Source organism: Rhipicephalus microplus, chromosome 7 (genome assembly GCF_043290135.1).
Source record: "Rhipicephalus microplus isolate Deutch F79 chromosome 7, USDA_Rmic, whole genome shotgun sequence".
NCBI classification, from domain to species: domain Eukaryota; kingdom Metazoa; phylum Arthropoda; class Arachnida; order Ixodida; family Ixodidae; genus Rhipicephalus; species Rhipicephalus microplus.
The window spans coordinates 14,643,543-14,660,046 of NC_134706.1; the positions used below are offsets into that span (position 1 = coordinate 14,643,543).

The following is a 16,504-nucleotide window of genomic DNA, read 5'->3' on the forward strand; positions in this document are numbered from 1 at the left end:
TCTGTTCTTTGTACATACCTCCGCACCACTGCTTGAAAAACTTCAGTTCCAGTCTTTAATAGACGGACTACCTGAACCTTATCTGGTCCTTGGGGACCTGAACGCCCATAATGGTCTGTGGGGTTACTCTCGCTGTGATGCACGAGGTCGTCTCATTGAATAATTCCTCATTTCATCAGGTGCTTGTCTGTTGAATAGGAAAGAGGCAACTTACTATAACCTCGCCAACAAAACTTACTCTTCCATAGACCTCGGTATCGCACCTCCTTCACTTGTACCATTACTTCAGTGGAAAGTCATAAATAATCCATATGGAAGTGACCATTTTTTTCTAGTTTTGAGTACACCAATAATATATGAATGTCCTCCACATGTTCCCAAATGGCTGGTAAACAAAGCCGACTGGGAACAATTTCAAAAGATTACTCAATTAAGTTGGACTGACATGTGCGGATTAGGCATAGATGAAGCTGTGCAGTACTTCACGGCTTTTATTACTGACGCAGCAGCCAAGTGCATTCCACAAACATCCGGACTGCCCGGCAAACGACACGTTCCGTGGTGGAACACTGAGTGTCAGAATGCGCGAAAGGAACAGAACAGGGCATGGAGGTTGCTGCGGAACTCGCCGACGGCGGAAAACCTTGAGAGCTTTAAGAAAATAAAATCTCGAGGCAGGAGAACGCGTCAACAGGCCAGAAGAGAAAGCTGGCACAAGTTTTTATCAGGGATAAACTCATATACACTAGAGGCTAAAGTCTGGAACATGGTTCGTAGGGTAGCAGGAAGACAAGTACACTCACTCCCACTCGTAAACACACAGGGTGACAGCCTGGAAGATCAGGCGAACTTCCCCGGTGCACACTACGAGCAATTGTCTAGCTCGTCACTACACTGAAGCTTTCCAAAGATATAAAGCAAGGATAGAAAAGCAGAAACTAGAATACAAGTGCACAAATCACGAGGCATACAACCAACCTTTCAACTTAGCTGAGCTACAAACATCACTAAACTCTTGCAGTAATTCTGCCCCAGGCTACGACCGTGTCACGTATGAAATGTTAAAAAACCTGCCGCTAAAAACGCGAAAAACTTTACTCTCTCTATACAATGATATCTGGCTTTCTGGCACCATCCCTGCTTCCTGGAAAGAGGCTATTGTTATCCCAATTTTGAAACAGGGCAAGGACCCTTCCTTAGTTTCAAGTTATAGGCCCATTGCACTAACCAGCTGCCTTTGTGAACTTTTTCAAAAAATGATAAACCGCCGAATTTTATATTTCCTTGAAACACACAATCTGCTTGACCAATACCAATGTGGGTTTCGAGAGGGTAGATCCACCACCGACCATCTGGTGCGTATCGAGGCACAGATCCGTGACGCTTTCGTCCACAAACAATACTTCCTCTCTGTGTTTCTCGGTATTGAGAAGGCTTACGACACAACATGGCATTTTGGCATATTAAGAGACTTGTCTCACCGGGATGTGCGCGGTAGAATGCTTTCCATAATCGAGAGTTACTTGTCCAATCGGAAATTCCGTGTCCGTGTGGGCAGTATTCTCTCCCAAACATTTGTGCAAGAAACGGGAGTACCGCAAGGTGGTGTACTTAGTTGTACACTTTTTATTATCAAAATGAATTCCTTGCACCTGTCCATCCCCCGCAACATGTTCTATTCCACATATGTCGATGACGTCCAGCTTGGCTTTAAGTCATGCAACCTAGCTATGTGTGAGCGGCAGGTTCAGTTAGGTTTAAACAAGGTCTCCAAATGGGCAGAGGAAAACAGATTCCGGCTGAACCCAGAAAAAAGCACCTGTGTCTTGTTCTCCCGAAAGAGAGGCGTGCACTCAGAACCTGACATTGAACTGAACGGTCAACGTCTGTCTGTCAATGCAGAGCATAAATTCTTAGGCTTAATCTTGGACAACTAGTTGACCTTCGTACCGCACATCAAGTATTTAAAAACAAAATGTTTTTTGTTTTTAAATGAATGTTTTTGTTTTAAACATGAATGTTATAAAAGTGTTGTCACGTACTACGTGGGGTAGTGACAGGCAATGTCTCATGAACCTGTATAGAAGTCTCATTCGCACCCGCTTAGACTATGGGGCCGTTGTTTATCAGTCTGCGACTCAAAGTGCTTTGAAGATGCTGGACCCCGTGCACCATTTGGGCATTCGCCTTTCTACGGGTGCTTTTCGCACCAGCCCCGTAGAAAGCCTTTACGTTGAGTCAAATGAGTGGTCGCTTTATCTGCAGAGAACTTACTTGTCCTTTGTTTATTTTCTTAAGGTGAAAGCAGACAAGAAGCACCCATCATACTCTACTATTATTGATTTGTCGAGCTCCATTCTGTTTCAAAACAAGCCTTCGATGAGGCAGCCCTTCTCAGTTCGCCTGAAGGGTCTAGCTGAGGACACTGGAGTGTCACCTAACACAGTTTAATAGCTCCTGTAGCATACCCGCCACCAAGGCAGTGGCTGACTATAGATTGCGATGTGTCTTTCCTAGAAATTACAAAACATGCGCCTATTGCCCATATCCGAACATACTTCCTGGAACTTCAACACAAATACACACGTCCTGAGTTCTTCACAGAAGCCTCTAAGTCCAACTCCTCTTTGTCCTACGGTGCTGTTGGCCCTTCCTTTTCGGATGCTGGCCCTCTACATCCAGGCACAAGTATCTTCACAGCGGAAGCTTTTGCGATACTTGTGGCAGCTAAACACATCAAAAAATTACAAATACAAAAAGCAGTAATTTATACAGACTCCCTCAGTGTGGTAACCGCTCTGCACAGTCTTAAAAAACAAAAATACCCTGTTCTCGTCTCACTTTACTCCATTTTATGCACACTCTACACACTCAACCAACATGTTGTGTGCTGGGTGCCAGGGCACCGTGAGATTCAAGGCAACGTGATGGCGGATCAGCTTGCTGCATCCGTCCACGAAAGCACTGCCACTACACCCATATCAATCCCGGCCCTTGATCTTAAGCCATCTCTCAAACGAAAGCTCAGGGACTACTGGCAGAACAAGTGGGATAGACACATACAAAACAAAGTACACGTTATCAAGCCACACCTTGGCCATTGGCCACCAGTATCAAAATCACGTCATACAGAGGTAACATTAACGAGGCTCAGGATAAGACACACATACACGACACACTCATATCTTTTGTCCGGAGGCGATCCACCATTGTGTGACAGAAGTGGTGAAGCACTAACAGTTCTTCACATTTTAATTAAGTGCAAACAATCGGACACTCTTAAGAAAACAACTTTCGATTACCTTACCGACAACATATACCTTTACACCCTACAATGTTCGTCGGTATAGGGAACTGCTTTTTAGTCATAAATCATTGTTAGCGTTTTTAAAAGAAATTCATAGTTTTCATATCATATACCCGGACATTCCGTAGCACGACCTCTCCAGAGAGGTTTTCGCTGTGGTGGCTACACAACAAAGCACTTGCCTCACGGCCCTTGGACGCAAGGGTATGAACGAGTGAGGCACTTGTGCTAATGCCATACATGTCCACCATCATTTTTATTATCACCAACTTTTGTCATCTATTCGCACCACACACACCTTTCACGACATGGCTATGGTTTTATTACCTGTCTGTTTTTACCCGCCTTACCGCGAGGATTTTTATGGCCCTTATACAGCCGCTAATCACAATCATTGTCCACATTCCTTGTCCCATGAACTGGCGCTCTTTGGCCATCAAATGGCCCTTGCGATAAAAAACACCATATATCATCATCACCGGGGTTTACACCTCATTGAAACTCACAATGTGCTAGGTCTCAACCTCTTTCCGGCTTTTATTATTTTGTGGGATGTCAATGCACACAGAATAATAACAAATGGTACAAATTTCCAGAGTCCTCCTTTGACGCATGCCTTATAACGATTTTGTTGGCTTTGGCACGTGAAATTTCATCATGAAAGAAGTCTGATGATTCATGAAACAGGCCCTTATCTTCACATTTGACAAGGTTGGAATTAAATTCTGCCAGCTTCAGTTTCTATTTCAAGTTTTATGCAATCGACGCTAAATTAGTGCTCTGCCAATGCAGTTAGGTTTTCGTAGTTAAAAGATATGTTTACTTGAACGCAACCATTTCTTGAAGGAAAATTAAAGGTTCTTGGAAATTTCGCCCTAACTTTAATAAAGAAGTGTTTCTATCTGAATGCAAGAGTGCAAAACATTGTTTGCGGGGAAAGCAGGTCCAAAAAACACTCAATTTCACTTTCACGTGTGCCGCATACACAGTGAATTGAAGACGCACATATCGTTATGAAACGAACTAACACCTAAATAATTCTTAAAGGGTCCCAACAACACTTTTTTAGGCATGGTTAGAAAACACTGCCGATCGGCAGTCGAGGTTCTTGAGAGCACGAGACCCATACATTACAGCGCAGTCTGCGGCCTTATGTTGCCTTTGGTTGGGTGTTGCGTTCGCGAAGATGTACTCCTTTCGCATCGGTATGGCAGACACCTCCACATGCGACTCCTGCAGAACTGAAGAGACCACTGAACACGTCCTGTGCAGCTGCGCTTACTACAACACGCAGCAATGCCAGCTCTGGATGGTTTCGAACCAACTGAACTCTAGACCATTTTTTGTGCGGAAGATTTTGGGACCTTGGGTGTCTGCCTCGATTGAGCAGAAAGCGACTAAGCACTCCTAGATTACTTGAAGACAACAAGCCTGAGCGACCGCCTGTAGACTGTGTGTGCCTTTCTTATCTCTCTGCAACCTCTTTCCTCCCCTTCATTTCTTCCCCAGTGCAGGGTAGCAAACCGGATGTGTGTCTGGTTAACCTCCCTGCCTTTCCTTGCTTCCTTATCTCTCTCTCTCTCTCTCTGCGGCCTGGAATTTACAATCAATTTTAAGTCAGCTGGGAATCGCTTCTTTTTTCTCTTAAAAACTGAGTCCATAAAACCACATGACCATGCCGTAAATCCAAATTCCTTGGCCGCGAGCTAAATTGAGCATCTCGAGCTGCATATTTATCACTGCCGCTGCAGCGTGCCACCGCATGCCTACGTGCTGGCTCGTGATGCTGAAATAACGCCGTGCATTCAAAACGAAGAAGGTTCTTGAGGTTATGAGGTGGGCCGACATGGTAACGTAGCTTTCCGACCCCTTTTCATCACCTTGTCACACCTGTCCCGTTAATTAGGGAGGCGATCGCCGGGCTAATTCCAAGGGTCGAAGTATCGACCCCCCGAATCGCACCACGAAAGCGTGGACAATTTAGAAGTGGTCCTTTTTGGCGCGCCAGCGGACGCCGGCTGTGGTCCAAAGAACAAGTCAGAGCCGAGAGTTGATAAACAAACAAAATTATATTCTCATTAACGGCAGATCAAAACACAATACACACGTATGCACACTCCACAATAGTTACATACAATACGTCACCAATCAAACAACGTACTACACAGTACAATCAGCCACAATTGAAACAACGGACACAGACAACAATACGCCCTACAATGCAGTCGCATGCATTGAATAACCAATACACTTAAAGACTAAAGAGATATAAAACCTATTCAGTCCAAAGTCCTTGGAACAAAAGTCTGAATGATACTCTTCCGAGAATCACTCACTCAAAGTCCAGCGTTGTTGTCGTTCTGCAGCCCTCGAAGTTTCTCTTCCAGGAAACCTCCCGTCTTCAATTGGCCCCTCTTCCAACTTCAACTTCTTCGCCGGAACACGTCGGCTTCACACACGCAGCTGTTGCCCCGCGTCTTCGCTCGATAGCGGTAAACACACACTCTTGCCGGTAGCTCGAGTCGTCACCCCTCAGGTGGAAATCCTCTTCACCTCCGGCCTCGTCCCTACGGACCAAAAACTTCGCCGACTACACGGCGGAATCCCTACGCGCTCTGGCGCTCACTTCCGTCTCCTCCTGCTTTCTCGTCTCGGCTGCTCGATTAAATACGTTCCGCGCCACCTTCTAGAAAGTTCTCCTCATTTCGTCGGCGCGATGCGCAGCGAAAGCTGGGGAGAGGTGCGAGACGGTTCGACTGCCCTTCGCGTCGGATGACTCATCTCGGTGTGACCACGCCTCCTTCGTTCTAGAAAAATCGCGGGCTTGCTCGGCCGCCGTTGTGGGGTGAGGGGTTTCATAATTGAAGCCACGCTTCTGCGGGGAGAGCGCGCGCCCGGGGAGCCTTGGCCGTTTGTTTTCTTTTTCTTTCCTTTTTTTTTCTTTTGACTTCGCGGCGTTCTTCCGCGCGTTACCGCAAGAATTTGCGGCGCGCCTATTTTTAGCGCTCGTTCTGTGACACTGCCCCCCACTTTAAGAATATTATCTCGTAATATTCAAAACCCCACAGACGAGCGCGAACAGTCACCACACACTCTTACAGACTGTAACACCATCAGTCGCTCATGACACTTCACATTCACAATAGATCACCTAATACAATTGTACATTGTAAATCAATTAAGCAACACGTGAAAACACAACCACAAGCACATGAGTACAACACTCCACCACACATTCCCAACAATACAAATGTACAAAGTTCTCTCATTACAACAATGGTACAATACTATACATCACATCACAGCACAACACTTCGACACTTGTGACACATGATAACACAACATTAACACAACATATGACACTCAACGCTGCCAACCACATTCTGCTTTGACCTCAGCACTTATCCTGAGTACTTCGAGCAGCGCTTGCGCCCCCTTTTGCGGTGCTCGCTCGATCTCTTCTTGTGCTTCCACGTTCTTTTTCGGCGAGCTCTTTCCAACGACGATATTTGAGGCATTGTCTCAGCCATCGTTGTCTCTTCCGACACCGTTAACGCGTCATTACATTCGACGGGTCCTGTCTGTTTATTTACCCGCTTGATCATGCCTCTACATTTTTCCCGGCTGGCCAACTCCGTCTCCTTTACAATGTCGGTCGGTTGAGGTCGTGCCGACGCAAGCCCGGTTGCTCGGCCCGTGAACTTATTCGACACGATCGTCTTCTCCTTCGCTGTCTCTTGCGCCGCGGCTTCGCCTCGGGCTCTAGTGAGATCCGTCACGGGATGCTCCTCCACTGTATCTCGCGGCCGCTGTGTTGGCGAGGGCTCTAACTTCGGGTCTTCTCCCAAACATTCTGGATCACTTGGCCCTCGCGCCCCGTCGATGTTTCCGATGACAAGGTCATACAGGGGGGTCGTCATGCATAACGCAGTAACCTTCCCGCTGAAGTACGGGGTTTCAACTTCAATTTCTGCTTCGGGAAGCATCCGGACCGTACGGTCAATTAGGCAAACCGGTTTCGTTCTGCCTGTCAACTCTCTTTCCCGTACCAAATTTCTCCTCACGATAACCGTGGAGCTACCGGTGTCTCTTAGAACCGTAATCTTCTTGCCTGCAATCTTTCCAGGAAGCGTTGGCATTTCCTTCGTAACACCGGTTGGCTGTTTTGACATTACAGCCCCCACAATAGGAATTTTCTCCCCATTCTTCAACTCTACGAATCCATCAGTGACGGCATTATTATCAGATTTCGGTGCTGCTTGCACGCAGGATACCTGGTGAGTTTGACTCACTCCGTTCCGACATGCATCTGCTTTGTGCCCAGTCTGACCACACTTGAAACATTTTACAACCGTAGGGCTCGTAAAGATCGTTCGACAGTTTTTCGCGCGATGACCCACTCGGTTGCACAGAAAACATCGCGGAATGCTCTCTGGTGCACGCTTCTTTTCTTCGGGAGCCAATTTCTTCGAATCGTCGGGACACTCCTTCTTTACCTTGGCCAAATTAGTGCCACCTTGCGCTTCCAAGAATTGATCAGCTAATTCAAGCATGTCTTCAAGTGATTTAGCTCTCCTCTCTTTCAAGTACAGCGACAGGCTTGGGTGGCAACTAGTAAGAAATTGTTCTCTAATTAGGAGCTCTCTAAGCTCATCGTACTCCTGTGCTGTCCCTGAAAGTTCAATCCATCTGTCGAAATAATGGCAAAGTCGGGCGGCATACTGCGTAGCCGTCTCCCCATCAGCTGGCTTTCCTGTCCTAAATCTGTCCCGGAATCCTTCCACGGTAAATCTAAATCGCTTCAACAAAGCAGCTTTCACCTTTGCGTAGTTGGCTGCATCGGTCGGCGTCAGCCTGCCGTACACACTGAGCGCTTCACCACTCAAGCAAGTACTCAAAGCAGTTGCCCATTGATGTTCCGGCCAATTCTGGCTCTTCGCAATCGTCTCGAATCGGTGAAGGTACGCGTCAAAGTCGTCCTTCCTTTCATCAAACGCCACGAGCAGCTTGCTTGGGTTCAAGCGGAAGCCATGATCTTCCCGTTCGCTGCTTTCAACTCTAGATTGGACGGGAGTTTCACTTCGCTGTTGCAACCGGAGCCGCTCGAGTTCCATCTCGTGCTGCCGCTGCCGTTCTCTTTCCTCTTTTTCTTCTTTCAGCTGTCGCTCCTTTGCCTCTCTTTCTTCTCTCGCCCTCTCAGCGGCCAGCTTTTCTCTCTCCAGCTCCAACTTCAACTGCTGCTCTCTTTCTTCTTTCAGCTGTCGCTCCTTTGCCTCTCTTTCTTCTCTCGCCCTCTCAGCGGCCTGCTTTTCTCTCTCCACCGCCTCTTTCTCCTTCTGGCTTACCCACTTCCGTAGTTCGGCGCCAGAAAGACCCATCTTCTCACCAAGAGCAACTAACTTTTCGAGATCCATTGTATCTCGCAAATAAGACCTTGCCGCGTGCAAAAAGTATCTGCCTAAATCGGTCTATCGGAACACTCCCCTGCACTCGTTAACGAGAACACTGAACAACACACAAAATCGTTCCGATAGCACTATCAACAACTCGAGGCTCTTTCTCACTACTTTGGACACACTGTGCACCAAAAGGTCCTGTTTCGCGGACACCAGATTAATTGTCACACCTGTCCCGTTAATTAGGGAGGCGATCGCCGGGCTAATTCCAAGGGTCGAAGTATCGACCCCCCGAATCGCACCACGAAAGCGTGGACAATTTAGAAGTGGTCCTTTTTGGCGCGCCAGCGGACGCCGGCTGTGGTCCAAAGAACAAGTCAGAGCCGAGAGTTGATAAACAAACAAAATTATATTCTCATTAATGGCAGATCAAAACACAATACACACGTATGCACACTCCACAATAGTTACATACAATACGTCACCAATCAAACAACGTACTACACAGTACAATCAGCCACAATTGAAACAACGGACACAGACAACAATACGCCCTACAATGCAGTCGCATGCATTGAATAACCAATACACTTAAAGACTAAAGAGATATAAAACCTATTCAGTCCAAAGTCCTTGGAACAAAAGTCTGAATGATACTCTTCCGAGAACCACTCACTCAAAGTCCAGCGTTGTTGTCGTTCTGCAGCCCTCGAAGTTTCTCTTCCAGGAAACCTCCCGTCTTCAATTGGCCCCTCTTCCAACTTCAACTTCTTCGCCGGAACACGTCGGCTTCACACACGCAGCTGTTGCCCCGCGTCTTCGCTCGATAGCGGTAAACACACACTCTTGCCGGTAGCTCGAGTCGTCACCCCTCAGGTGGAAATCCTCTTCACCTCCGGCCTCGTCCCTACGGACCAAAAACTTCGCCGACTACACGGCGGAATCCCTACGCGCTCTGGCGCTCACTTCCGTCTCCTCCCGCTTTCTCGTCTCGGCTGCTCGATTAAATACGTTCCGCGCCACCTTCCAGAAAGTTCTCCTCATTTCGTCGGCGCGATGCGCAGCGAAAGCTGGGGAGAGGTGCGAGACGGTTCGACTGCCCTCCGCGTCGGATGACTCATCTCGGTGTGACCACGCCTCCTTCGTTCTAGAAAAATCGCGGGCTTGCTCGGCCGCCGTTGTGGGGTGAGGGGGTTCATCGATGAAGCCACGCTTCTGCGGGGAGAGCGCGCGCCCGGGGAGCCTTGGCCGTTTGTTTTCTTTTTCTTTCCTTTTTTTTTCTTTTGACTTCGCGGCGTTCTTCCGCGCGTTACCGCAAGAATTTGCGGCGCGCCTATTTTTAGCGCTCGTTCTGTGACACACCTCTCCTGTATACCTTTCAGCATGCTTTCAGGTACGAAAAAAGAAGGAAGGCGCTTGAAGCATGCGACAAAGCCTCGTAATTCTGCTCGTACTTCGCAGATTCTGAAATTTCTTTCGGGCACACGATTCCCGAGACAATAAACCAATTTAACGAAGCCATTCAATGATTACTTGAGAAAGGGTTGCTGGGTCGCTGTATAGTAAAATAGCACAGTTGAGTAAAGGTCATGCTGCCCAAGTATTTAGACCGGTTGAACTAATGGGGTAGCTGGCAGAACGCAGCACAAGCCCGATTGATCGACGAGTCAGAGCAAAGCCGAACGTTTAGTGTTTCCTAATTAAAAGTCCAGCAATTTTTCTTAAAATGCAAGATAAAAAAAAATCAAAGCATTCCTTCCTCTGAATGTGACAAAGAGAAAATACTTTATTAAACCAGATGTAGGACTTTTTGTCGCTTGTTGCAATCACTCATATTTAGTTTGTTCAATTTTTTATTTATTAAGTAGTATTTTCATTGTGGTTTTGCTCAGATTGCCAGCTTCATTGTATCTTGTATGTGCTTGATGTCTATTGCTTGCTGAAGCTGATTCAGGATGCTGACTTGGCCACATGCTGTCACTAATCGGTGCATGTGATGTTTCAGGCTATATTTGATCAAAAAGTGTCAACATATGCGCCACCGCTTGTTCGATACATGGAGACGATCACAAGGACAGATGTCATATATATACTGCTGGCCATGGAAAAAGGGACAAAAAAAGGCAACGCGAACGCAGAAGAGGAAGCTATGCTACCCCTTCTGTGCTCATATTTCAGAGAAGATGAAAGGCATCTCTATCGGGTCTTAGAAGTGAGTTGCATTCCGGTTTGAAGTTTTAATTGTTGTTTCACATCTTCACCAAGCATCTCACGTGTGCCAAAAGTTATATGTATAATTTTTTCGGGTGAAAAAAAATTTTTTTTTTGCAATACAAAGTAAGTTCAAAGCCACTGTTCTGGCGCTCATGCCTAGGTCTACGGTAAGTTTCATCAAAATCGGCAATGGTGTCGAAGACCTCGTGCTCAATCTTATCTAGACGCACCTAAATTGGCTTCTCTTATAATATTTCTGTTTTAGAGTGGGAATATTTCTGCTTCAAGTTCAATCAGAACAAGTATATTTTGTCAGGAAAGCAAACTGGAGATTACAATGTACGCAAGATGTGGGCTTATACTACCGTTAAAAAATTTTTAAATCTAGTAAATTGTCTTGGGCGCCAAACTGAATTAGTTTTGTTATATATTTGCAGCTCAAATAGACCCATGACATTCATTCTGGGATATTGTGACTCAATGATACTACATTATTTCAATATGCTATTATTCTTCCCAATGTATACATTTTTCCAAAGAGCCCACCCGGCACACCACTGGGTAAATATGAAATTTTAAGTGCTTCACAACTGCTCATTGTGCAAGCAAATTAATTGTAAATTCAAAACCAGGGTGCGAAATTGCACTGTTTATACAATTTTGATTTTACGATCATTTGTAGAACAAAAGCTTCTGCTTCGCCTTTAACAGGAGAACGCGGTTGTAAAATTCGAAGAGTTTCGTGGAAAACCGGGTTCAAAGGACAAATACGCCTGGAGAGGAAGAGCAGAGCGTCTTGACGTACGTTTATTGCGGCATAGATCCAAGAACCCCCCACGTGCCACGGGCGTCTCTCGTCCTTCTCTTCCTCTCCTGCGCTCTATGTCCACTGTTTTTAACAGCGGTAACATAATCGGGCCCTGTTCACATCGTTTTCACAATCGCCGGCATGGATTCGCGTCTCGGTAAACACCTTGACTGCATAATACTGGCCGTCTAAAACTAACCTATAGTGCCTACTACAAGCATAGTTTCAAAGTATGCACTATGCGACCATAAGGCAACACCTGTGCGCCTAATTTATGCTTCAGCTGATAGCGATCAAGTATGTCTGTGTGCCCCATGATTGGTGGGATTTGAAGCAATCACTCGCGTTGATCACGTGTTTTAACGCCTACGGTAATTACGTGCGTCTCCCGTGCAATATTACATGCTTTAAGAACACTGTTTACTCGACATGACAATTGTGTTTTTTTTTTTTTCGTGACATTTTTAGGCACGAGCGTGGCTCTTTTGTAGAACACCTACTCCCCAAACATGAATCCTAGGTTTGGTTCCTGCTCACACTGAGGATTTTCATTATTCATTTATTTACATTTATCTCGTATTTCTGCTCGGGGACAATGCCGAGCTTTCGCTGGCAACCAATAATGCAGATGCCGGAATTTCCGCATAACGAACTCGAAACACGTTGCGTTACGACACCCGCGAGTGGAAACAAGAGTCCAAGTGAAATGTTCAAAGGGTTCAAACGTTTTTTTTGGGGGAAATTTTTCATGTACTGGTGACCCGGATTCCCTTTTGTTCCGTCTTTCAGGAAGGAACGGACATCGCAGAAATACTCCCCGAGCTGCCGTGCACCCCTACTATCGTTGCACTTGGTATGTTCCCGCATAAGCTTTTATTTTTTTATTTGCATTGCTATTTACTCGGGGATGATGACGTAGCCCAGACAACATGGGCTTTGGCTTCATCCACATGTTATCTAGCAACTTAATGGGACGGAGGCGGGGAGGCTTAAGACTGGCCGTGAAGCGCTCAGCGCACCCTGTTCCCGGCACACCTACATTTTCTTTCTTTCTTTCTTTTTTTTCTCCCTTTATTCTGAAAAGTACAAATGGACTAGTTGCAGAAAGTGACGGTGGATGTTCATATGGATTTGGTGCGACAAGAACGGCAAGCGTTGCCGCTGTGAATAAAAAAGGAAATAATGGTAAAATTATTTTCGTTGGGCAGTGCTCTTTCCTGAGTGCATTTAAGAAGCAGGTGAAGGATTAAGATGCGTGTTATCTTGCATGTCGGATTGGCGCTTATCTTGATCTGCATCAAATCACAAATAAAAGTTTTATTATGTTGTGGTGACGTGGTCTTGGAAAAAAAAGGAAACCAGGCATTGGTCCATTTCCAGGACTGCTTTCTTGTCGAATATATGCAGGTATTTCGCTGTTTTTGTATGTGTGCCTACACGTCTAATTAGTTATTAATTATTGTATCTAAGGAAACTAAACAGCATTTTTTGGCATTTAACATTACAAATGCCTCATCAAAAACCGACACATTCAGTATAATTTGTCCTTCATAAGTTAAGCATGAACAGTTTCTATGTTCAAGAGTTGTGAACCCTATGTGGTAACGCTAATTCCATTTAGCCTCTCAATGAGATTTCTTTTCTTTTGAAACTTAATTCAGTTGTCATGTGCCCCCATCTTTCGAAAACTTTTGTCATGATAAGGAATATATACGTCACATAAATTGTTGTGGACAATTTCAATAAGTACCTTTATTGTTTTTTAACATACACTTTGTCTTTGCAGTGACTGAATCATATGCAATTTTCCTTAAAAAGTGCTCCATGTATATGGCTTCCACAAAAGCCAAAGCTCTTGTGCTCTGATTGCAGCTTATAGAATGGCAACCTTTTTTTCTACAATTGCTTCACAACTCACCTTGCACTGATTATGAAAGATGAAGTTACGTTGACCCACTGCTTTGCTTGCCATCATTTTGCAGGAGGCATTTTCCAGAAGAAATGCTTTGTGACTTGCGAACAGCAGATCCTTTTCACAGAGCCTGTGGACTTTTCGGAGGCGACCTGTCTTTTACTTCTCAGCTACTATGTTTTCAACTTGGCCTATCCAGACCCTGTTGCGGCAACTCTGGAATTTCTTCAGAGGTGAGAGATATGCAGCAAATAATGCAATCACTCCTGCGTGTGCCAGCATATCGACCTGCAGTATGGATAAATAAATAAATAAAAAATGCCATTGGCTGTAAAATGTACCAGCCATTTCGGTGACCATTTGGAATGCTTTAGAACACTGTCGCAGTCTTTTTTTGCAAGGGCACAGCAACAACCTAATAGCAACAATTTAGAATGTCATGCAAAGACCGGCGAGCAGCCTGAACATGCAGCACGCTTCTCAAGCACAAAGGATGCATAAAAAGAACACGTTCAAGAATAGTGCAAACAAACAACATTCACAGCTCAACATTTAAAAGGGGCCCAGCGACACAATTTAAGCTTGTACTTTTCATTGCTTCTTGTCGAACTGTAGAATGCACCAATATGGTCGTGCGAGGGGCACATCAGAAACAAACTCGCTATAACTTCGTTTCAACGGAAAAAAATACTTCGCTTTTGGACTAGAGCGACGCACAGCTATTATTTGTGGCAGGAAGTGAGACTTCAGCACGCAGGAGTGACGACATTCGCCGGGCGTTTTGATTGGCCTGATGCGACAAGTCGCATGTAATATTCATACTGTCCCAGATAGGCCGCACAGCTGTGTGATAAAAAAATATTAAAAACATGTTATAATGCTTCCTTGGATACAAAATGATTTTTGCTTTTAAGGAGGAAAATTTAAAAAGAATTGTAAAATGACATTATTTGTGCCGCACAACGGCCACCCTGACTCAGTGAAAGGTGCCAGTGATAAAAACCGACCTCTTACGGCAGTAGGAGGGTGGAATATGAAAGAGGTCATTCTTTGTCCTGTTATACTACGGTTTCAAAGTTTGAGGACCAATAACTTCCATTACTGTGCAGCCATTTCGATAATTTTTTAGGGGTTCACCAGTATTCCGTGCTACATGCGTTTGAGCTCTGCAGATTGCCGACAAAAAACAAAAAAATGTAGGGCTCCTTTAGAGCACGCTGTTCGTATGGAATGAACGCACAGATATTCATGGAACGAGCACAAACTATCAATTGTCGCTTTTGTTATTTCATTGCGTTTGAGCTGCTTGCTTCTTTTGCAAAGCGACCACTTCAGCAAGCGAAGTGACACCTTTGTGCATTATGTAAGTTCAGCTCAAACTTTCTGGGAAAAGCATAAGACGCAATGTTGGGTAACATACAAATTTTTTAAAACTAGGGGCCAGTACAGCGTGATGCACACACTAGAGATAAGCCTCGGGACGAGCACTTGACATTTATGCTCATCAGCTCAGCAAATGCAGGCCTTCGCACTTCATCACAAGACAAATACAGTACACGGGTCACAAAGATGGACCCAAGAAGCGTGAGGCAAGAGGTGGTGTTTCTTGGCGTTGTTCTTTGAACGAAGTTCCCTGGTGGTACTTTCATGTTGCATAGTCTCAGTGTGTTTGATCGTTCAGGTAAGTCAAGCAAAATGCGCACTGGAGCCACACAGTAATTGCCTATATATAACTAGCAAATTATGAGCGCTTCGAAGTTTCTAAAACATTACAGCACCCTCGCACTGCTTTCAAAGCAGGAACAGATGCTATTGTGGCTTCACTATTTTGTTAGGAAATCACATGAGCTGGAGAAAAAATTCTGCTAACTAATTTGAAATACTTTCCAGGGAGACGTTCTCTATCAGTCCCCTCAGAGGCAGCAAATGCGAGAACGGACGAAGGTCGAGGACTTCCGTGAGCAGTAAGATAATGCAACTGTTGCATCGCCTGCGTTGAAGGCGCAATGTTGTAAGTCGACTTCCGCTGGTGTTACTTGCTGATCTGCTCTAATACTTTGCTTGTATGTGCGAAGCCCTAAACCCACTAAGGGTGTACTAGACACGTGTGTTAGCAACAAGTCTCGAATTCGGAACCTGTGAGGTGGTCAATCGGGATTAATTTTAATGAAATAATTCTAAAGCAGCTGTTTTTACGCAATAAGGCACCATTTCTGATGACAGCAGAAATTTTTCGTGTTCGCTTAAGCCCTGATGTAACGAACCCTGTTATAATGAAATATCGGTTATAACGAAGGAATCGACTAATAGTCTTACGATGAGTATAGTGTTAGGAATAAACCTTTGTAATGAATGTTCGGATATAACAAACTTACTTTCGTGTAAGATGCAGCTTTGTTATAATCAGGTGTGAGTGTGTACCAACGCCGTTTGGGAACAATTTAACTACAGCTTCAAGAAATGTTTGTTCACATTGTGTGACAGATTACACTGTATTTTTATTATCGTAGTTTGGTGCACATTTAAGTAAACACTAAAGAGGAATGCCATGTTCAGGTTGTGGACTCTCTTTCATACTCTAGAAATGAATGCGTGCACTACAGTTTGTAGTGTAATCAATGCTGGGGCATTTATTAGCATCTTTTGCACAACGGCGGGCTCACCGGCGGAGTCATGCAAATAGCCGAAGTATCGCTGCAAAATACACTGGAGTTCTAGTAGAATTTTTTCACCAAACAACACCCGCAGCAGACCGCGAACTTGAGCAAAACATAATCTAGCATTTCAGTTAAGCTTGGTCCCTTTTCGGTGCCTTTCTTTTATGGCGTCCATGCAAAATTATAATTCGGAGCATTTCATGTGAACAC

At 45.1% G+C, this 16,504-nt stretch overlaps 1 protein-coding gene across 1 annotated transcript in view; it reads left to right on the top strand.

Annotated features, from left to right (window-relative positions):
• Nucleotides 1–16,504, top strand: part of LOC119179385 (uncharacterized) — a 45,397-nt gene that overhangs the window by 28,634 nt on the left and 259 nt on the right. Inside the window, exons 11-14 of the mRNA XM_075868727.1 lie at nucleotides 10,709–10,915; nucleotides 12,515–12,578; nucleotides 13,708–13,870; nucleotides 15,528–15,648. Coding sequence (XP_075724842.1) covers nucleotides 10,709–10,915; nucleotides 12,515–12,578; nucleotides 13,708–13,870; nucleotides 15,528–15,636 — 543 coding nt within the window. The 3' untranslated portion in view covers nucleotides 15,637–15,648. The remainder of the gene's footprint in view (nucleotides 1–10,708; nucleotides 10,916–12,514; nucleotides 12,579–13,707; nucleotides 13,871–15,527; nucleotides 15,649–16,504) is intronic.